This window comes from Leucopleurus acutus (assembly GCF_964270905.1).
Source record: "Leucopleurus acutus genome assembly, chromosome: 1".
Classification (NCBI taxonomy): domain Eukaryota; kingdom Metazoa; phylum Chordata; class Mammalia; order Artiodactyla; family Delphinidae; genus Leucopleurus; species Leucopleurus acutus.
This window is the reverse complement of record NC_139142.1, coordinates 33,817,376-33,839,469: the sequence shown is the minus strand read 5'-3', so window position 1 is coordinate 33,839,469 and position 22,094 is coordinate 33,817,376. Positions and strand designations below refer to the sequence as shown.

Genomic DNA, 22,094 nt, shown 5'->3' with positions numbered 1-22,094 from the left:
TATTTTAGGCTTTGGGGGCCATCTCTGTTGCAGCTACCAACTCTGCTACTGTAACATGAAAACAGCCGTAGACAGTATGTAAATGAACGAGCATGGCTGTGTTCCAATAAAACTTTATTTACACAAACAGGCAGTGGACTGAATTTGGCCTGTGGGTCACAGTTTGCCAACCAAAAGACCCCTTCTACTCCCAGACTGAAGCCCAGGGCTTGCTGGAGAGTATAGCACGCTGAATGCCAGAGAAGTCACTGTCTGCTGCACCACTGAAATTTGCTGGAAATCTACTGTACTAGGGAAAGCTGTCCACAGGGAAGTGTCTCACTGGAGGCACTCTGCTACAAAACCACCTGAGGGGAGGGTTGCTGGGGGACGCTGCCGGCCACTGAATGCTGATGGAGCCAGGCACTTGATGGTGCAGAAGCTGCCTGGACCACAGGAGCCTGGCACTGCGGGAGACAAGCCTGCTGCAGAAGCCTGCAGAGCTAGCACAACAGAACCAGAAAGCAAGCCCCTTCCTTCCTCAGTGTCTCTCCAGTGCCATCTATTGACAAAGCTTAATATCGTGCCAGATGCCAAAGAAGAGAATATAGAAAATAGAAGGGTCATTTTCCACTCTCGTAAAGCAGGCAAAAAGGATGAATTGGAGCTGAAAGGCAATAAATTGATAACTGGCACCGGAGGGAACCCAGAGAATGTGGTGTAATAGAATGCATTATAAAGGCATTAAAGAAGTGGGTACAACACCAAAAGCATGATCCATAGAAGAACAAATGAAGTTAGACTTCACCCAAATTAGTAACTTCTGTTCTTTGAAAAATAAAGACTGGGAGAAAATATTTGCAAATCACATATTTGATAAAGGACTTGTAGTCAGAATATGTATTTTAAAAACTTCCCAAACTCAAAATTAAGAAAACAACCCAATTTTTTCAATGGTCAAGTGATTTGAACAGATACTTCAACAAAGAAGATATATAGGGACTTCCCTAGTGGTCCAGTGGTTAAAAATCTGCCTTACAATGCAGGAGATGCGGGTTCCATCCCTGGTCGGGGAACTAGGATCCCACATGCTGAGGGGCAACTAAGCCCGCGGGCCACAACTAGAGAACCTGTGTGCCACAACTACTGAGCCCAAGCACTGCAACTACTGAGCCCACGTGCCGCAACTAGAGAAGCTCACGCACCACAATGAAGAGCTCGTGTGCCACAACAAAGATCCCGTGTGCCGCAACTAAGACCAGACACAGCCAAAAATGAAAGAAAGGAAGAAAGAAAGAAAGAAGGAAAGAAAGGAAGAAAGAAGGAAAGAAGGAAAGAAAGGAAGGAAGGAAGAAAAGATATATAGATGGCAAATGAGTACATTTTTAAAGCGCTCAATATCACTAGTCCTTAGGGAAATACAAATCAAAACCACAATAAAAGGCTTTCCTGGTGGTGCAGTGGTTGAGAGTCCGCCTGCCGATGCAGGGGACACGGGTTCGTGCCCCGGTGCACGTCCGGAGCCTGTGCTCCGCAACGGGAGAGGCCACAACAGTGAGAGGCCCGCGTACCGCAAAAAAAATAAATAAACAAACAAACCACAATAAAATACCACTACATACCTACTATAATGGGTAAAATAAAAAAGACTGACCATATCAAGTATTGATGAGAATGTGGAGCAACTGGAACTCTCATACACGCCTTCTGAGAATGCAAAATGATACAACTACCTTGGAAAACAGTTGGGCAATTTCTCAAATAGTTAAATGGGAGTTAAGCATACATCTATCATATGACTCTTAGGTAATTTCCCAAGAGAAATGGAAGTTTATTCATTCAAAGACTTATATGTGAATGATCATAGACTCTGTGTTATAATAAAAAAATAGGAAACAGCCCGAGTGTCCATCAACAGGTGAATGGATAAACAAATTGTAATACATCCACACAATGAATACTACTCAGCAATAAGAAGGAACAGACTTTCAATGCACTCAGCAGCCTGAAGGAATCTCAAAGTAACTATGTTGAGTAAAAGAAGTCAGACCAAAATGATTCCATTTATATAAAGTCCTAGAAAACGCTAACTGTAGGCTATAGACTGTGGTGATAGAAAGCAGACCAGTGGCTTCCCGGGGATGGGGGAAAGTGGAGAGGAATGGGAGGGTTTTACCAAGGGGAATGAGGAAGCTTTTGGGGTGATGGACATGTTCATTGTCTTGACAGTGGTGATAGACTGTGTGATGAGTGTATGGTAATGTGAAAACTCATCAAATTGTATACTTTTAACGTGTGCATATAAATTATACCTCAATAAAACTGTGAAAAATAGAAGTAGGTATTGATCAAGTGTGCCATGCTACTGAGAAGTCAGGCAACAAAGAACTGAGACGTGTCCCCTAGATTCAGCACTGTATCAGTCATTTGTGACTTTGGGGAGAACAGCTTCAGAGAAGTGGTGGGGTGGGAGCCTGATTGGAGGAGGCTGTGGGGTGAGCAGAAAGTTAGAAAATGTAGCCAACGTTTTCAGGCTGAGGAGGAGAAAAGAGTTTAGTATCAGGAAGAGGAGGTGGGAAGGTAGGAGCATTTTTATTTATTTAATTTTATTTTTTTGGCCACACCGCACAGCTTGTGGGATTAGTTCCCTGACCAGGGATTGAACCCGGGCCCTCGTTAGTGAGAGTGTGGCGTCCTAACCACTGGACCACCAGGGAATTCCCTGGTAGGAGCATTTTTAAAGAGCACAGAGGAAAAAGTTAAAGATAAAGGGGAGATAGGAAATAAATGTTAGAGTAAGGTCTCTGAGAAAGCAGGAGATGATGGGCTAGAGACAAATTCACTTCAGGAGGAAAGGAAAATATGATGAGCATGAATTCAAGTAGACTTCTAAACTTGGTAGCAGAATATTCCTTCTGGTGGTCCCTCTTTGTGTGTGTGTGTGTGTGTGTGTGTGTGTGTGTGTGTGTGTGTGTGTTAAGAGGTCAGGATACATGTTGAAATTGAGGCAAGGAGTTTAAGAGGGATAGTGAAGGTTTGAAATAATCTTTGTGGAGATTAGGTTGGTGGCAATTAGGGAAATTAAAAAAGATGGACAGTTTCATTGGAAGCCCTGGGTGACGTTGGTGGCTATGTACTTATAATGGCATCAACATGCAAGGTGATTGATTTGTCTCTAGCAGCTGTCATCAGCCAGTTGCACAAAGAGGACCAATGCATGGGTTCATCCCGAGTTGGGGTTTTCAGGCTCTCAGGGCAGAAAGACAAGGGGGTCAGGGAGCTGAGGATATTGGCAAGGGAATTATAGAAGTGATGAGTATGAAATCTCAGTTGGATAAAAAAGGAAGTGATGACAGCAGGGCCTTATAGTGGTCTGGATGTCCTCCTGGGGTTCAATAACTGTTATGTTGGGATTCGTGCCACAAGAGAGCTAGATGAATAGGAGGTGCTGTGGTGGGGTTGTCTGAATGCAGGATTTTAGAGGTGGATGGTTCCAGGTGTTGACAGGCTGAGGGGTGGAATGAGGTAGAGAAGGTTTCTGATGAGGAGGAGGTCAAGGGCCTGGAGGTCAAGGGCCTGAAGGTCCAGGGAGTTGCCGGCACATCTATGAAGATAATTAAGTCGCCTGGACGATGGCAGTGTTAGGATGAGAAGGCTGAGAACCAGGCACCAAAATCATCTGTGAAAAAAGAGACATGGGAGGGAAGTAAATCCAGGACAGGGTCAGAGAGGAGGAGCCTCATGACTTGAGGCTCAAAGGAGCAGGCGTTTCATGTCAGGATGGAGGAAGGGTCTGGAAGTGGGGGTGCCTCTGGGAAGCTGAGGCATGTGGGATATGGGAGAATAAACAGCCTCCACTTCAGAAACTGCAGGCAAAGGGGTGTCCACAGGACACAGCCAGTTCTCAGTTGAGGCCAGGAATTGGGGGTACATTAGAGATACAAAGGCTGAAGATGTGAGGGTGTTTATTATTCATGAAAATGGAATTCCTGTGAGAAGTGTGGAGGGGATTGTGGGCTTGGGTCAGGGAGAAGACCAATGGGTTCATGTTTGGGAATGTTCACTTAGCAACCCTGTGTGCAGTGTGGTATGTTTGTTCTTTCAACAACGAAGAAAACTGTCAGTGTGGATGCACTGTGATAAGGGCTGTTATGCAAATAGCACGGGGCATTTGCAAGTAGTGAAGTGGAGTACTCCTAGGCGAAGGCAAACAAAACTCCAGCTGATGAAGGAAAGGGATAGTCGAGGGGCCAGGAGGAGGGGCAGTTGAGCCAAGTGAGCCAGTAGATGGGGAGGAGGGGTGATCAAAGCATACCAGCTATGGGTTTGAAAGCATATGGCGTGATGGAGCTCACAGTGTTCTAAGAACGTGAAAGAGTCTATATCAAAGGGTGGGGATGGGTGAGGGATGGTAGATCAGGTTAGAGACAGGCAACGTTCAGATCATGAAGGGCCTGTGTGCCAAGCTAGAGTTCGAACTTTATCCTGAAATCAAGCCTGTGAAAGGTTTTAGGCAGAATGAGATAATTGGATTTATGCCCAGCTGTTGTCCTCCCAAACAAATTGTAATGCTCAATAAACCAATTTCTCCTGCCCACACTTCTCTGAGCTCCAGACCTATATTTCCAACCACCTGCCAGACCTCTGCCTTTGGCTTTCCTGGCCTCTCCCTGTGTGTGCCTTGAATCTAGTGAATGACGCCACCCTTCTTTATGCCTACATCCAATCTTGCGGGTGCTGTTAGAGAAAACCATGCTCCTGGGGAGGTCGGTGCCAGGACAAATCAATGGTTAACAGCAAAGTTGTCTAACATGCATATTCATTAATTTGCTCCATTATCATGCTCAATCAATGTTTGGAGATGACCCAGTCAACATACTGGGTTCACGATAGAACTGATCTACGGCATATCATTTTCTTTGTCTCTTCCAAGCTTTCATTTAAAAGATAAATCCATACAGAGTAAGATTTCATTAGTAAGGCTATCTATTACTTTCTATTGCTTAAGGAAATTATTTTGCAAATACAGGCTTAGCAAGAATTCTCCAGGACAGTTCTCTTAAGTCTGTTTTTTCAGTTATCTATAGTTTTGCAACACACTATATACGTAACAATCCACCCACACATAAAGATTAAATAGAATTTATTTTATAATGTTCACGATCTGTGGGTCAGAAACTCAGGCAGGGTTCAGCTAGACGTTTCTTCCCCTGCATGTGGCGTTGACTGGAATTACTCCATGGGGTAATCCAGATGATGTCTGGGTTGGTCCAAGAAGGCTTCCCCTCACATGTCTCAAATCTCGGGAGGATAGCTAGAAGCTGAATTCAGATGGACCACTCTCCCACTCCATGTAGACTCAGGGCCTCTCTGTGGTCTTTCCAGCAAGCTTGTTCAACTTCTTCCAAAATGACAGAACTCGAGGAATGATATTTAAGAGACAGAAAAAGAAAAAAAAAAAGAGATAGAAAATTTCTTAACGTCTGGGCTTGGAAACTGGCACAATGTCACTTCCGTGTAGTCTATTGGTCAGAGAAGTCACACTACAGTCTCACAGAGCTCACCAAGATTCAGAGAGAGGAAGGCCACATAGACCTACCTCTCCAATTGTCAAGAGACCAAGAGAATGTATGCCATCTTTATGTTTTTTTCTTTTCCATTATGGTTTATTACAGGATATTGAATATAGTTCCCTATGCTATACATAGGGCCTTGTTGTTTATCCATTCTATATATAATAGTTTGCATCTGCTTGTTCCACAATTCCCAATCCAACGCTCCCCACATACTGCCCCCTTCCCAGCAACCACAGTGTATGCCATCTTTAAACTGTGCTCTTGCTTGGAATCTAGAAGGATATTTTACAAGTGAAATTATTCTTTTGGTATTTCTGTAAAATTACTGAAATCATTATCATTCAAAATATGTGTGAGGGCATTGTTTAAAAATTTTTAATATCAATTAATTAATTTTTATTGAGCTGTAATTAACATATGACAATATTCATCCTTTTAAAGTATACAATTCAGTGGTTTTCATTATATTGACAAGGCTGTACAATCACTACCACTGTCTAATTTCATAACATTTTCATCATCCCCAAAAGAAACTTTATACCCTTTGCCAATCATTCCCTATTCCTTCCTCTCCTCAGCTACTGCCAGCAACTAATCTACTTTCTCTCTCTAAAGGGTCTGCCTTTAGAGATTTCATAAAAGTGGAATCATACAATATGTGGCTCTGTCTGGCTTCTTCACATAGCATAATATTTTGAAGATTCTTCCACATTGTAGTACGTATTAGTGCTTTATTCTTTTTTATGGCTGAGCAATAATTCATTGTATGGACATACCATATTTTCTTAATCCGTTCATCAGTTGATGCACAGTTTAGGTTATTTCCACTTTGGGGCCATTATGAATAAAGCTACTATAAACACTTGTGAACAAGTCTCTGTGTAGATATATATATTTATTTATTTTGTAGATGTACCTAGGAATGAAATTGCTAGATCATATATTAACACTGTGTTTAATTGTTTGAGGAACTACCAGACTGTTTGCCAAAGAAGCTATTTTACATTCGTATCAGCGGTGTATGTTGCCAGTTTCTCTACATCCTTGCCAATACTTGTTATCATCTGTGTATTGATTTTAATATCCAAGTGGGTGCGAAGTAGTATCTCTTTGTGGTTTTGATTTGCATTCCTCTGATGACTAATGATGCTGAACATCTTTCCATATACTTATTGGCCATTTTATTTTTAGGCACGTATTCTTGGAGAAATGTCCACTCTGATCCTTTGCTCATTTTCAGTTGGGTTATTTATCTTTTTATTGTTGAGGAAAGTCAGGATTTTGACCCAGGAAATCTGGCCCCGCAACCTGTGGGTCTAACTCTCATGCTCTCCTCCCTCTTGCTATGCATCATGGTTACAAAGTGGTACAAATTTTGTTTTATTAGTATTTACTCTAGGTAAGAAGTAGGATGAAAAGACATTTAAAAACTGGAAAATATAGCTTCTCTTGGAGGTGATAACTCTCTTGGTTTGGGAAAAAAACATTTATAACACCTTTAGGAAGGCAACAGGTACCCAATGGAGACAGTTTAATAAAGAAATAGCTAAACTGCCTCGCATGAGAAGATAAAGGAATTTGGGGGTTTGGGTGAATAGTCAAAAAGGAACAAAGATAAGACTCCCTAAAGAAGAGAGTTAACAAATCGTCACATTGCATACTTTAAATATCTTACAATTTTCACACTACTATATATAAAATAGATAACCAACAAGGACCTACTGTATACACAGGGAACTATACTCAGTATTTTGTAATAACCTGTAAGGGAAAAGAATCTGAAAAAAATATATATATACATATATATATACACAACACACATATGTGTGTGGGTTTGTATAACAATATCTGTGCTGTATACTTGAAACTAACACACTTTAAATCAGCTGTATTTCAATAAAATAAAATTTTAAAAATCTTACAATTTTATTTGTCAGTTGTGCCTCAAGAAAACAAGGAGGAGGAGGAGGGGGAGGGGAGGGAGGGGGGAGGGGGGAGGGGGGAGGAAAAGAAGAAGAGGGGGAGGGGAGGAAGAAAAGAAGAGTAGTATTAGTAAGAAACATGTCAGGAACTAGAGTTTATAGATAAAAGTAACCAGTGAAAATTTTTCAGTGTCAAGGTAACCAAAGGACTTTAAGAAAGGGCTGTTTAAAGGTTAGTATTAAGTCAATTATGTTGCTGAATTATAAACCCCCTCCATTTTCCCAAATCTTGGAAAAATCACACAATGTGTGAATTCACAGAAATCTTCGGGAGATTGATTGTTGGTCTTCCCAATAGATATAGGAAAGGGATCTAAACCAACTTTATGTAAAATCAAAAGATGGGATGATTTCACTAACATTTGATTACATCTTATCATTAAAATGTAACACAGCGATCAAGGATTGTTAAAATAAATTTGGCAGAGTGAATTGATGAGACCTTAAACTTATGTTTTGCTTTTCACTGCTCTGAAAAGAAATCTCCATGTTGATTGTTAGGGGTGGGTGTAGGGGAGCCAGGTGTCATATCATAGTATGAATGTGGTCCGATGGTGCCCAGCACTGTAAGTATGTGGATAGGACACCAGTAATAAGATTTGAAATGTATGGAGCTAGAAGCTAATCAGTGGAAAATTCTTCCAATCATCAGAAGTGTAAAAGGTAAGTGGAATGTGGACTGTTTTGTTCTCATCAATGCCCAGTCAAAATGGAAATTATTCAATAATGCAGCATATACAATTACAAATGTACCATTTTTTCTTGTTGTTTTGGTGTGAATACATGAAAAATAATTGATCAGAATTTCCGTTTCTAGGGCGGCAATACTACAAACCACGAGTGTATGTGACTGTGTATGAAAGCGCATAATTTATGCAACTATCAATAATTCAAAACAAATTTGAATAAAACCTCAATCTAAGCATGAGAAAACATCAGACAACCCAAATTTAGAGGCATTCTACAAAATAACTGTCCAGTACTCTTCAAACGTGCCATTGTACCTAACAACTAAATGCAGTGTGGGGTCCTGAGTTAGATCCTGTTCAAGAAATGGAACATTAGTGGGAAAACTGGTGAAAATAGAATAAGTCCTTCAGTTTACTTACTATTATTATACAAATGTTAATTTCCTAGTTTTAATCATTGTACTAAAATTATTTAAGATGTTAACATTAGGGGAAGCTGTATGAAGGGTACATGGGATCTTTCAGTACTATTTTTGCAACTTCTCTGTAACCCTTAAAAACAAAATTTTTTTTAAACAAATTTGATCATCCATGATAGAGGTAAGGCTGAACTATCTTTTAATTCTGTCTATGGAAAATGGTATTTAGAAAATCATTGTCACAGCAAGAGGCCATCAGAACTATGCAGCCAAAAAATAGAGAAAAAATATCATTAAGCATGTCAGGCAGTTAGTTAATAAAAATATAATTTTCTGGACTTTGTGATCTTTGTGGCAATTAGATTTTTAAAATTTTATTTTATTCAAGTACAGTTGATGTACAATGTTATATGTTACAGGTGTACAATATAGTGAGTCACAATTTTTAAAAGTTATACTCCCTTTATAGTTATAAAATATTGGCTATATTCACTGTGTTGTACAATATATCTTTTTTTTTATTTTAAATATCTATTTTATTTATTTATTTGGTTGTGCTGGGTGAAATACAGTGAAATGCACAAATCTTAAGTGTGCATTCACTGAGTTTAAGGATGTCTGCCCAGCAGACATCCACTAGGAGGAAGGCATTGGGGAACACCAGCAGAAAGTTCCCCTCAGGGGCTTCAGGGACTCTGCAGTATTTGCAGCTGACATTGCTGCAGTGAACTGGACCCAGAGCAGGAGAAGCGCGAAGAGATGGGAGCGGCAACCTGGGAGTCAAGAGGGATTCCCCGTGGGAATGATCTGACTACTCCTTGTTCTGTTCATCAGGTTCTTGGGATTTGCAAGGGGCAGGAATGGAACCAGGAAATGCTCAGTAAGTGTGTGTTAAATGGATGGATGAATCAATGAATGAAGGAGTGAGCACCTGCCTGCCACAGGAGTCTTCTTTCATCACTCGTGTCTTCTTGGAGCCTCCTCTAGCTTTGCAGGAAGGAGCAGATCTGGGGCATGACTCTTGGAGTCCTGTCCAGGAGAGGAATACTGAGTGAGCAAAGGCTGTGAACCCTACGTATCCTCCTCCCATCCCCTCACACACCTCCAGAGGGCACTGAGAGTTTCTGCTTGGTTTGTTTCTCGTCTTTCCCGTCATCTTTAATAGCATTCAACTGAAACATTCATTACCTCTCCCTTTTCTACACTAAACCCTTGAATAAAGCAAGTAGGACAGAAATCAATACCGCTAATCATAACAGCCAACTCTCTCTCTATAATATATATATTTTTTGGCCTTGCTGCACAGCATGCGGGATCTTAGTTCCCAGACCAGGGATCTTAGTTCCCTGACCAGGGAAACTGTTCCCCCTGCAGTGGAGGTGCGGAATCTTAACCACTGGACCACCAGGGAAGCTCAACTCTTTTTCTTTTTTTTTAAAAATTTACTTGTGTTTTGGCTTCTTTGGGTCTTCGACTGCTGCGTGCGGGCTTTAGTTGCGGCGAGTGGGGGCTACTCTTTGTTGTGGTGTGCGGGCTTCTCATTGCAGGGGCTTCTCTTGTTGCGGAGCATGGGCTCTAGGCGCCCGGGCCTCAGTAGTTGTGGTGTGTGGGCTTCAGTAGTTGTGGCTTGCGGGCTCTGGAGCGCAGGCTCAGTAGTTGTGGCACACAGGCTCAGCTGCTCCACGGCATGTGGGATCTTCCCAGACCAGGGCTTCCCAGACCAGGTGTCCCCTGCATTGGCAGGCGGATTCTTAACCACTGTGCCACCAGAGAAGTCCCTGAACAGCCAACTTTTATACGGTGTCTACAATGTGCTAGTCTCTGTCTCAAATTTCCTACCTATTTAATTAATTTAATACTTTAAAAGGTAGGTGTATATTTTATCATGCCATTATGCAAGTGAGGAAAGTGAGTTAACAGAGAGGTTTAGTAACTTGCCCAGGGCCACCCATCTGGTAAGCAGTTCAGCTGAGATTTGAACCAGGAAGTCCATGCTAAGAGCCCATGCCCTGAAACACTATACCTTTTCTTTGGCATGTACGATACATGTGTGTGTTAACTTCATTGAAACAGAACATAAAACACAGTCAAGTGCACACATCAAGTGTGTGACTCAGTGAATTTTCACAAAGTGAGCACACCTGTGTAATAGCAACCCCCCCAAAGAACAGAACACTACCAGCCCCCCCCCCAGGAGATCCCAACATACCCCACCCCAGTCTCTACCCCTTCCCCACCAAGGGAAACACTCTCCTGAATTCTCTCACCTCTCTCCTGGGGGTTTCTTCCTTGTCTGTCTATTTTAATCACACTGTATTTCAAGTATCATGGGGTCTGCTGCTAAAGTTAAAAATATTCTATTTTGCAGGAGTGGAAGTGAGGGTGGTGGAGGGAACACATTCCCTAGATAAGAGAAATGACTGAGGGTGGGAAAGTTAGGGGCAGTTCTCCATCTCCCCTCATTCTCTTTGCCCGTAAGTGTGAGGCTCTGCTCTTTTCTCCATCCTTCTCTCCCAGGACTACATCTCCCAGCAGGCTGTGCTCTGACAGCTCTCGGATTTAAATAGGATTCTGGGCTATGCTTAGAGCCAGGCTGTTGCTGAACACCCAGGAGCGAGAGGAGCTGGAGGAAAGAGAAGCAGCAAGAAGCAGCCAAGAGTTGGAGCCAGACAAGGTGGAGCCCGAGCCAGAGTTGGAGTCAAAGTTGCTCTTGGTAAAGCAGCAGCAACTAAAGAAGTTGAAAAGATGCTGGTTTTCTTGGGACTGCTCACCTCCTTCCTTTCTTTCCTGTATGTGACAGCTCCATCCATCAGGTTTGTCTTAATTCAGTAACTCATTCAATAGTTTACAAAGCCCTGAATTGGGAGCCACGGAGCTTGTAAGAAGATGAGTTCTTAGCTGCTGAAGGAAGAGAAAGGGATGGAGGCCAAGGGAGAGAAAGTCAGGCAGGAAAAGCAGGAAGGAAGGAGGTAGTTATGAATATTGTGGTGGGAAACGAGAAGGAAGCACCTGGGGCTGGGAGAGGAGGGGCGGGTTTGAATTCTGATGCTAGTGGATGACTCTGTTAAGTAGCTTGACAGACATCTTATGGGGGAGTCCTTGCTCTTTCACTCCATTCCCTTGGCTTCCTCTGAAGGTCTCCCTTTCTTCACCGTCCCTAGTCAAGGTGGCCCTGCTGCATTACGGTGGGTGGTCATTGCCGAGGGACTCAGTTGTTAAGTACCAGGCATCTGGGGAAGGGAACACACTCTCTTCCCTTTGAGACTATCCTCAACTAACGTTTTGGGTTGGCTCTTTTGCTGTGGAAGATTTCTAGAGATGTCAAAGAAATGTGTGTTATGAGTAGAGAACTTTTAAGTTCTTGATGATAAAGAAGGTTAAATGGACATATCAGAGACAGAGTGTTGCTCTAGGTCCCGTCATAGAAAGCTGGGTTTGGGTTCCAGTTTTGCCACCATTAGCAAGTGACTTGAACTTCTCTGAGCCTCAGCTTTCTCCACTGTAATGTGGGGATAATAACAGAGTGGTTGAGAGAATTAAATTCCCTTGGAAAATGCCTAGCCTAGTGCTTGGCAGTTGGATGATGCTCAGGTGATGTTAGCTTTACTTCCTCCCGTCCTATTTTTGGGAACTTATCAAGTCAACTCTATGTAAAAGGATGCTCTCTGCACAGAGGTCTGAACAAGGGAGGTTTTCTCTCTGTGCATGGATGGCGAGTATGCAATCTCTAGTGGGATGGCAGAATATTCTGGCTCTCTAAAACTGGAGAGGCAGCCCAAGAGCCGTAGGGACCCTGGAGGTGCTGTTCATCAGTTACTCACCATTGATGCTTATTGAAGGTGAGGGGTCAGGACCACTGATTCCACTGATGCCCATCCCCCTCGTGTTTTAAGGGCAGGATAGAGAAGGAAGATGACCTCTGGGAACCTCTAGAGATAGGAGCGAGGTATCTTTGTTGTTTAACAAGGAACCATTGGCCCTGGCTCAAGAGAACTTATTCTGTTTGCCCACATGATCATTTGTAGCTTCCGGGCACGTGACCTCCCTAGCTGAGCTGATAAGCAGGAGACTGCCTTGCCCACTGGGGAGACGCTGTCCCCTGAAGATTAGCTTCTTTAAGTCTCCTGACAGCAACAAAAAGAAATCCCTCTTTGAGGCTGGGTGGATTTTATGTATCTCAGTCTGGGATTGGAAAGGATGGTGCATAAATGTTTTGTTTCTCTTGCCTGTAGGAAGTTCTTTGCTGGTGGGGTCTGTGAAACAAACGTGCAGCTTCCCGGGAAGGTGGTGGTGATCACCGGTGCCAACACAGGCATCGGCAAGGAGACAGCCAGAGACCTTGCTCGCAGAGGCAAGTCCTTCCTTTCCATTTCCACAGGGCAGCACCTCCTGTCTTTCTCACTAGGAACTCTACTCATGTTCCCTTATCTTTCCTCCTGGGCTTAGAAATTCTGGTCAGGAACTCAAGGAACCTGGGATTCAAGTCCAGCTGTGACACCAACTTACTCTGTGGCTTAAACTTTCCTTCCTTCCTGCTCCTTCCCTATTTATATAAAGTAAGGAAAACAATGATGTCCGTGTATAATATTGGTCAGGTCAGTTATTCTAAAAGGAGATCCTAAGCCATGTAAAATATCAGGGTGTAAAAACCAGGGTTCCCAGCCTGGGGTTAAGCTGATAGCAAGGAGAATCTGGAAGCGGCAATTTAGCCACTCACTGCTTTAGGGATGGTGCGGGGAATGCTCTGTCCACCAGTCCCAAACTCACTCACTAGACTCTTCTTCAGCCCAGGGTCTGAACACATTGCTGCCTGTTTGTTTTGGCCCCAGGAGCCCGAGTATACATTGCCTGCCGAGATGTACTGAAGGGGGAGTCTGCTGCCAGTGAAATCCGAGCTGATACAAAGAACTCCCAGGTGCTGGTGCGGAAACTGGACCTATCTGATACCAAATCCATCCGAGCCTTTGCTGAGGGCTTCCGGGCAGGTGAGGCCCTGGGGGTTAGAAAGGCAGGAAGCTGGGTGTGGGAGTGGCTGCTCCACCCTGGACCAGCTCTGACCTTTACATCAGACCCATCATGGATTCCACCGCACAGGTTCTGCCACACAAACCAGCAGGGCAGGGAATTGGCGCGGGGATGGCGGGTGGACAGGCTGGGCAGGATCCTTGCCTCAGCAGTGGGAATGGTGGAGGTGACAGCTCCCTGCCTGGGCTTGTACCTTGCCATCGAGGTGTGGCCCTGATGCCACTCTCTTCTTTCATCCTGAGAATCAAACTTCTGTGGCCATAGGCACAAGGGGAAGTTGTGCTGCTGCCAATATTCTTCTGTATCTTGGAAAATGACCATCTTCTGTCAAGGACTATGAAATCCATGAGGGACAGGAACCATGTCTACCTTATTTTACCACTGTATGCCCGGTGCCCAGCCCAGCTCAGAGTCAGTACTAAGTACACATTTGCTGAATGAATGGATGAATGAATGAATGGTGTCCAGGAAGATAACAGCAACTAAAATTAGAAACCCAGGACTTCCCTGGTGGCGCAGTGGTTAAGAATCCGCCTGCCAATGCGGGGGACACGGGTTCGAGCCCTGGTCCAGGAAGATCCCACATGCCGTGGAGCAACTAAGCCCGTGTGCCACAACTACTGAGCCTGTGCTCTAGAGCCCGCGAGCCACAGCTACTGAGCCCGCGTGCCACAACTACTGAAGCCTATGCACCTAGAGCCTGTGCTCCGCAACAAGAGGAGCCACCACAATGAGAAGCCCGCACACCGCAATGAAGAGTAGCCCCTGCTCGCCACAACTAGAGAAAGCCCATGTGCAGCAACAAAGACCCAATGTAGCCAAAAATAAATAAATAAATTTATATATATATATAAAATTAGAAACCCAATGACAGTGGCTACTGAATATCACTGAGATAGGTCCAAACGCAAGGAACAAACACTCAGGACTGGCAGCTAGCTGACTCCTTGCTAACCACATGGTCTCCTTGGTTGTGCTCTTCAGAGGAAAAGCAGCTTCATATTCTGATCAACAATGCAGGAGTGATGATGTGCCCATATTCCAAGACAGCTGATGGCTTTGAAACCCACCTGGGAGTCAACCACCTGGGTGAGTATCTTAGAGTGAGTGAAAAGCGAGGCACATGCCATCATGTTCTCTGTAGGGAGATGACCCTGTACCAGTGCTGAGGATCTCCACTGGTCCTCATAGAGACCAAGATTCTGCTAGACTGGAGGTATTGGTTTTTCTTTCACTATCTCTCTCCTAACCAGTACAAAAAAGAGAGCTTATCCTACTCATACCGTTAAGAAACCCCAAACATAGGAGATACCAGGAAGAAGAAGGTCCTTCTTGGATGGGACTGTGGTAATGCAAGACTTGCCAAGCAGGGTCAGGAGTGGGGGTGAAGTCCGTGTTTGGCTGGAGCGGGGGTCATATCTATAACTGAGGACCAAGCAAACAAGGGTTGGTCCATCGTGGAGGCAGATCTTGAGGACTTGAGGTATGAGAGAGGCTAGTGTTCGCAGCTCGAGGCAATGGCTCTAGTGAGGGGATCACAGAAGAGGTTCTCTGATCCTCGGCAAAAGTTATTTTCCCTGACTATTCCATCCTTCCTTCTGTACATGCCCACAGTTGTGTGATCATAACCAGACGGGGGATGTCAGAAGCTAGCAGTTGCTCCTGACCGGGGCAAGGACAGAGGAACAAATAACAACAGATTACGTATATATTGCCTTACCTGGAGTCCAGCTCTGGCCCTTGCCTTGAGTACTCCACCAACTCAGACTGACTGACCATTAACACTGTTACTCATGGTATCAAAATGTTCACACCCAGAAGATAGTGAGCTAGTGATGAAGCCCTGTCATACATCAGCTCCCACACCCCGAGCCCAGGCTGCCGTTCCTCTCTTCAATCTCCTCTGCTGGCTCTCCTCACAGGCCACTTCCTTCTCACCCACTTGCTCCTGGGGCAGCTGAAGGAGTCCGCTCCTGCACGGGTGGTGAACCTGTCATCAGTGGTCCACCATGCTGGCAAGATTCGCTTCCATGACCTCCAGGGTGAGAAGTCCTACAACCGGGGTTTTGCTTATTGCCACAGCAAGCTGGCCAATGTGCTCTTTACTCGTGAGCTGGCCAAGAGGCTCCAAGGTAAGTCTAGAGAAAGGGCCAGGGTTAAGAAGCAGGGGCTTCAGTCCAGATTAGAGGTTCACAGAAACTTCTGAAGTCAGGATGTCAAACGTGCACATTTCAGTGGCAGCTCTGTGCACGAAGGAGAATGAGGTTATAAAACTGAGTAAAAACAGAGTCCTTGCCCTTGGGAAGCTTAAAACTGGACAGAGGTCAGGAACCTATAAACCTTACGTGCTTTGTCACATCTTATTTCATATTTATCATCTCATCTGATTTTTCACAACAACCTCTTGCAACAGGCAGAGTAGGTATTGTTTTCACTATTTTATGGGTCCAAACTGAAGTCCAAAGAAGCGGCCGGCCCAAGATTATATGGCAAGTGAAGGAGTGAGGACTGGAAAGTGGGGACTCTGCTTTAAGCCAGGTGCTTCCTTTGCTGTGCCAGTTGCTGAGGTTTACAGGGTGAGCTGAGCTACAGAGCTGCCACTCACTGCCTGGAGTCAGGGTTTCAGATACTTGGGTCTGAGTTCTTGCTCTACCACACAGTAGCCGCGTGTGTCTACAAACATGTCCCTTTGACCTCCCTTGACTTCTCCCCTCAACTGTAAAATGAGGTGAGGCCACTCTTGATCCTATGATTCTGTGCTGCCCTGGAGTTTTTGCTGAGCTTCTGACACTGACATCTGTGAATCTGGAGGACCATTTGCTACAGTGAGTAAGCCAGAGTTTGGGGAAAATGGTATTTACTATCAGAATGCAGAAAGCAGAATAGGGTAATCATTTAAATGAATACTAATAATGACAACAATAATTGAGAGTTTGTGTGTGCCGTATACTATCTGTGTCTCAACTCATTGAATACACTATTCCTATGAGGTAGGTGCTATTATTTTTCCCCTCCCTACAAAAGAAGAGGTAGGCGCAGATATCTTGAGAAACTTGCCCGAGCAAGATATATTAATTCCGAGGCGAGCCAGGATTCAACTCCAGGCAATCTAGCTCAGAAGTCTATGCTCTTTACTCTACATCGAGGTTCAGACCTTGGCCCTGCAACCAGCCAGGTGTGACCTTGGGAAATTTACTTAACCTGTCTGTGATGAGAACTTGGTTTCCTCAGCTGTAAATGGGCTTCTTAATATTACTTACCTCATGAACCTCTTTGAGAGTCAAATGAGATAACACTTAAAACATGTAGCACAGCCCTTGTACGTAATAAGTACTAAAAATAGTGGAGGCGGCAGGGGTGTCTTGGGGGCATGTTAACTCTCATCATTTCCATCAACACCCCTCAATCTAAACCTCATAAAATGTGCTTGCCCGGCAAATGCAATTCACGACAAGGTCCTAGCTTCCTACCTTCTAACAGGATTGCTGCCCCTAAGACCCTCCAACAGAAATTCCAAAGATACCATTTAAGCCAAAGATTAAGATGACACTAAAATAGAAGGATGTTCAACCAAGCATTCCTTTTGGAGCATAGAAGGCTGAGAAGGCTATAGATCTTTCTGGATAAGATCAATTAATTACCCATGAGATTCTACCTGGCTAGAGGTGGTGTCTTCTGAACACTGGGGTTCTGTTTCCCAAGTCCCTTCTTCTCAATCGTGCATGTTGCTGCAGGAGATGAGCTGTTTCCCCGGCCTCGGAGTGTGTCTCTGGTCTAACTGTGCCCTTTTTGCCCTAGGCACGGGGGTCACCACCTATGCAGTGCACCCAGGCATCGTCCGCTCCGAACTGGTCCGACACTCCTTCCTGCTGTGCCTGCTCTGGCAGCTCTTCTCCCCCTTCCTCAAGACGGCAAGGGAGGGGGCCCAGACCAGCCTGCACTGCGCCCTGGCTGAGGGCTTGGAGCCCCTGAGCGGCAAGTACTTCAGGTGCGCAGAGGCCGCATGCGTTCTCCCCATCACCTGTGTGTATGGTGAGGCAGGCATAGGACTCCCTGGGCTTTGCACCCGCAGTGGCCAAGTTTGTGCCTGATGGGGGAATCCAGGTTCACGTTGGGCCAGTAGACCAAATGCTGTTACTTTTCTAAGGAAACTTACATTTGAAACATGGCAAAAGTTGGTTTTATGGCTCTGTTTCAAACCTGTGTGCCACATTTCCAGGTAGGCCTTTGTAGAGCCTATTTCTCTTCCTTGAAGCTTTTGGCTGACTTCCTTCATGAATTTTTAAATGACACATAGCACGAAACTCCAGGGCAAAGTCACCTGTCCCTAGTGTGAACTCTAGGGACACTTCTCCCAAAGCTGCAAAGACTGGCACTATCTGTTGGAACATAAAAATAGACATTTTGATGTTGAGGTTTATCACAAACTCAATGGGCAATCAGAGTCTGGGAATATAGGGAAGCCCAGGATTACATTTCTTCCCATTCCATGACTTGATCCAGCCCAGTCTGCTTTTCTGTCCCACTTTGTTCAAGATGGTTCACTGGTACACCATTTATTAAGGGAAGCATTGGAAATAGCCTCAGTGTCCAACAATTGGGGAATGGATAAATGATCATAGCTAATGTTGCTTGAGCTCTTACAACATGTTTGGCACTCTTCTAAGTTTTACGTGTATTAATTCATATAATCATCACAACTCTGAAAGGTAGATCGTATTATTGTCCCCATTTTACAGATGAAGAAACTGAGGCACAGAAAAATTAGCTTGCTCAGGGTCATATAGTTTATGAGCGGTAGGCCTGGGATTTAAACCCAGGCAGACTGGCTCTAGAGCCGTGCTGTTCAGTGTGGTTGCCACTAGCCATATATGGCTACCAAGCACTTGAGATATGGCTAGTCCAATCTGGGACATACTGTGCGTGTGAAATGTACAGCAGATTTTGAAGACATAGTGTGAAAAACAGAAATGTAAAATATCTCATTAATTTTTATATTGATTTCATGCTGAAATAATTTGGCTATGTTGGGTTAAATAAAATATACTACTAAAATTAATTTCACCTATTTCTTTTCACTTTTTTAAAAAATACTTTAAAATTTCTATTGGGAAATTTAAAGTTACACATGTGGTTCACATTTGTAGTTCGCATCATATTTCTACTAGACAATGCCACCCTGGAGTCTGGGTGTTTAACACCCCTCCTTAATCATGTGATAAAATATAATACAGTCACTATATAAAAGTATTTTTGAATAATATTCAATTAATGAGAAAATGTTAGTGATATAATATTATCAGAAAAAAAATGAAATATAGAACTATATAATTATTCACTGTAAATGCATAGAAAACAGTCTGAAAGGATACACAGCAAACTACTACACAGTAGTAGTTACTTCCGGGGAGTTTGAGGAAGAGTCGGGGGGCGGGGGGCAGTGTGAAGGAGGATTTTAACCTTTTACTCTAGGTATTCCTTTATTATTTAAAAATAAATTTTAAAGATTATATATTAATTCATTACTTGTAAAATTAAAATTGTACATTTTTAACAAGAGAAAGGTATCCTCCCCAAACTAGGTACAGTATGATCCCAGTTTTTCTTTAATTAATTTTTAAATTTTTAAAATTTATTTTTGGCTGTGTTGGGTCTTCATTGCTGTGCGTGGGCTTTCTCTAGTTGCAGCGAGAGGGGGCTACTCTTCGTTGTGGCACACAGGCTTAATTGCGGTGGCTTCTCTTGTTGCAGAGCACAGGCTCTAGGTGTGTGAGCTTCAGTAGTTGTGGCTCGCAGGCTCTAGAGCACAAGCTCAGTAGTTGTGGTGCATGGGCTTAGTTGCTCCGCGGCATGTGGGATCTTCCCGGACCAGGGCTGGAACCCGTGTCCCCTGCATTGGCAGGAGGATTCTTAAGCACTGCGCCATCAGGGAAGTCCAAAACTTCTATTTAAAGAAAAACACCATGAACAGTGTGCTCTGCCCCAACCCTGCTCACCCCAAAACAAAACAGGGGTGCTTAGTCGGGTTCACGGGACACGAGGGGTCTGTGGATAGAATTTAAGGGGTCTTCAAACCTGGATGGAAAGATAATTTCATCTTTAGTTTCCCTAACCTCCATCTGAAATTTGCCATTTCCTTTGATTATGAATGTAGGAAGTGAACTGCAGTAGTAGTGATACCGGTGACTTTGTCCCCAAGAAAACTATAAATAATTTCATGTCACATTGCAATTGTTGCAGATACCTCAGGATGTCACTTCTCGCCAATACTTTGAAATCTGGTAGTGATTAGACCCAGTGCTAGCTCTTCTAATAGAACACATTACTATACCACACATTGTTTTTAAAATATTTTATACTTTATATAAGATAGATAACCCTCAAGGACTTACTGTATAGCATGGGGAACTCTACTCAGTATTCTGTGATAACCTATATGAGCAAAGAATCTAAAAAAGAATGAATATATGTATATGTATAACTAAATCACTTTGAGGTACACCTGAAACTAACACAACATTGAAAATCAACTACACTCCAATAAAATTAAAATTTTTTAAAAGTCAGTACAAAAAAGAAAAGGAAATATTTTAAAACTGCATTTCAATACAGTTAGTTTCTTTTTATCTAATGTATTTTATTACACATTTAGAAATATATTCTGAAGAAGAGGACATAAACTTTTCCAGACTGTCCATTTTCACTCCTGGATGTTCACCCCCTTTCTATGCCCTCCAGTGACTGCAAGAAGACTTGGGTGTCTCCAGGGGCCCGGAATAACAAAACGGCTGAGCGCTTGTGGAACGTCAGCTGTGAGCTGCTGGGAATCCAGTGGGAGTAAAGCTGGTGGAATAGGCACAGCTGTATGAGGCTCAGTCCACGCCATAAGGAAAGGGGACCGAGGAGAAGGCCCACCCTGCAGGATTGTCCTGGCTGGCTGCTGTTGCGAATCCTGCCCTGCCCTGATACTCTTGACCCTTCTAGAAATCTTCGCACACCCAACCCTCTCGTGAGGCTGGCTCATGGCACGAGACAGTCACACCTACAGAGTATTCTTCTCCAAGACTTGCAGAGTCGGCCACCCTCTCGGACCAGGAGGACTGGGCAGATGCCAGGCTGGGCACAGGGATGGCAGAAGAACCTGGGAAATTGGGTCAATTTCCTTACCAAGACCAGCTAGCACGCTCAGCTGAGGTGACAGGAGCATCAACATCACTTCTTTCCAGGGACTATAGACTCAAAAACTCTTGACTGATCTCTTTCCTCTTTGAAACATTAATCTGGAGTCTGGACCAACTCAGGAAAATCTTGGCTCAACCTTGGCCAGTTTTAGTTCCTTCCTCTGAGCATCCTGGAGCAACGATGTAAAGCTGGACCTTCCTGTTTTCTTTTTCCAGTACTTAAAAAAAAATTAAAAGCAGATTTTTTCAGCTTTACTGAGATATAATTAACATATTGTGTAAGTTTGGACCGTCCCATTTTCAATGTAGATGATTTCTTTTTCTAAAGAGTTCCCTTTTACCTCAATTTTTAGAGAAAATAAAGACTGCACATTCACCTTATTGCCTTATTTATTCTCTCAGGGTAGCAAGGGAGAAATGAAACCAAGTTGTTGTTTTTGTTTTGTTTTGTTTTGTTTTATTATTATTTATTTATTTGGCTGCACCGGGTCTTTGTTGCTGCGTATGGGATCTTTGTTGTGGCGTGTAGGAACTTTAGTTGCAGCATGTGGGATCAAGTTCCCTCACTGGAGATCAAACCCGGGCCCCCCGCATTGGGGGCACAGAGTCTCAACCGCTGGACCACCAGAGAAGTCCCAAAACCAAGTTTAATGAGTACTATCTCACCCTACCCAGCCACCCATAACCTTCTTATAATATCTCCTCTGGGTGCAGAATAAGATGGTTCAGTTGAGTATTTTCTCCAGTTTCTTCCAGCTCTCACATTTGATTATCTAAGAAGTGATAGGAGTGACTTAAATTATACAGATGCTGAGCTTCACTATAGATTAAGCCCAGAGGTAATAGAGGACTTCATTTAATTTGATACACAGATGCAGAAAAACCAAGCTCTGATAAACCCTCTGCCTAAAATCATAGCTCTTTTCTCTTTTGGCCTCCCTGCTCTCCTCTGCTGTGGCCTTGGGTGACCTGTTTCTTGCCTTAAGTGCTGAAGTTCTCCAAGAAGAGCAGAGAGACATGCCAAATCTTTTAGCCAATTGACCCAAGAAGTTATGTTATTGCTTCCAGTTTGAAAGCATCCAAAGGGCATGTGGTGACAAAAATTCCCTTTCCTTCCATAGCAAGTAGACTTAAAAAACAAACAAAAAACCATTTTACTATGGAAATTTTCAGATAGATGAAAGTAAAGCAAATAGTATCATGAAAAACCCCACGTACCTACCTGTCACCCAGCTTCAACGTT

General features: G+C 43.7%; 1 protein-coding gene across 2 annotated transcripts; it reads left to right on the top strand.

Moving 5' to 3' along the window:
- Nucleotides 1-11,390: 11,390 nt before the first annotated feature.
- On the top strand, nucleotides 11,391-20,577 carry RDH12 (retinol dehydrogenase 12; the record flags this gene model as incomplete). 2 transcript variants are annotated; one of them, XM_082855596.1, is made up of 7 exons in its annotated part: nucleotides 11,391-11,458; nucleotides 12,878-12,996; nucleotides 13,475-13,630; nucleotides 14,691-14,759; nucleotides 15,593-15,802; nucleotides 17,469-17,658; nucleotides 20,409-20,577. In XM_082855596.1, 7 exons carry the CDS (start codon nucleotides 11,391-11,393, stop codon nucleotides 20,509-20,511), a joined length of 915 nt encoding a protein of 304 aa, XP_082711722.1. In that variant the 3' UTR covers nucleotides 20,512-20,577. The 2 variants fall into 2 exon arrangements, with proteins under 2 accessions (XP_082711722.1, XP_082711721.1); XM_082855595.1 differs by having other exon boundaries at nucleotides 14,655-14,759.
- Nucleotides 20,578-22,094: the final 1,517 nt, after the last annotated feature.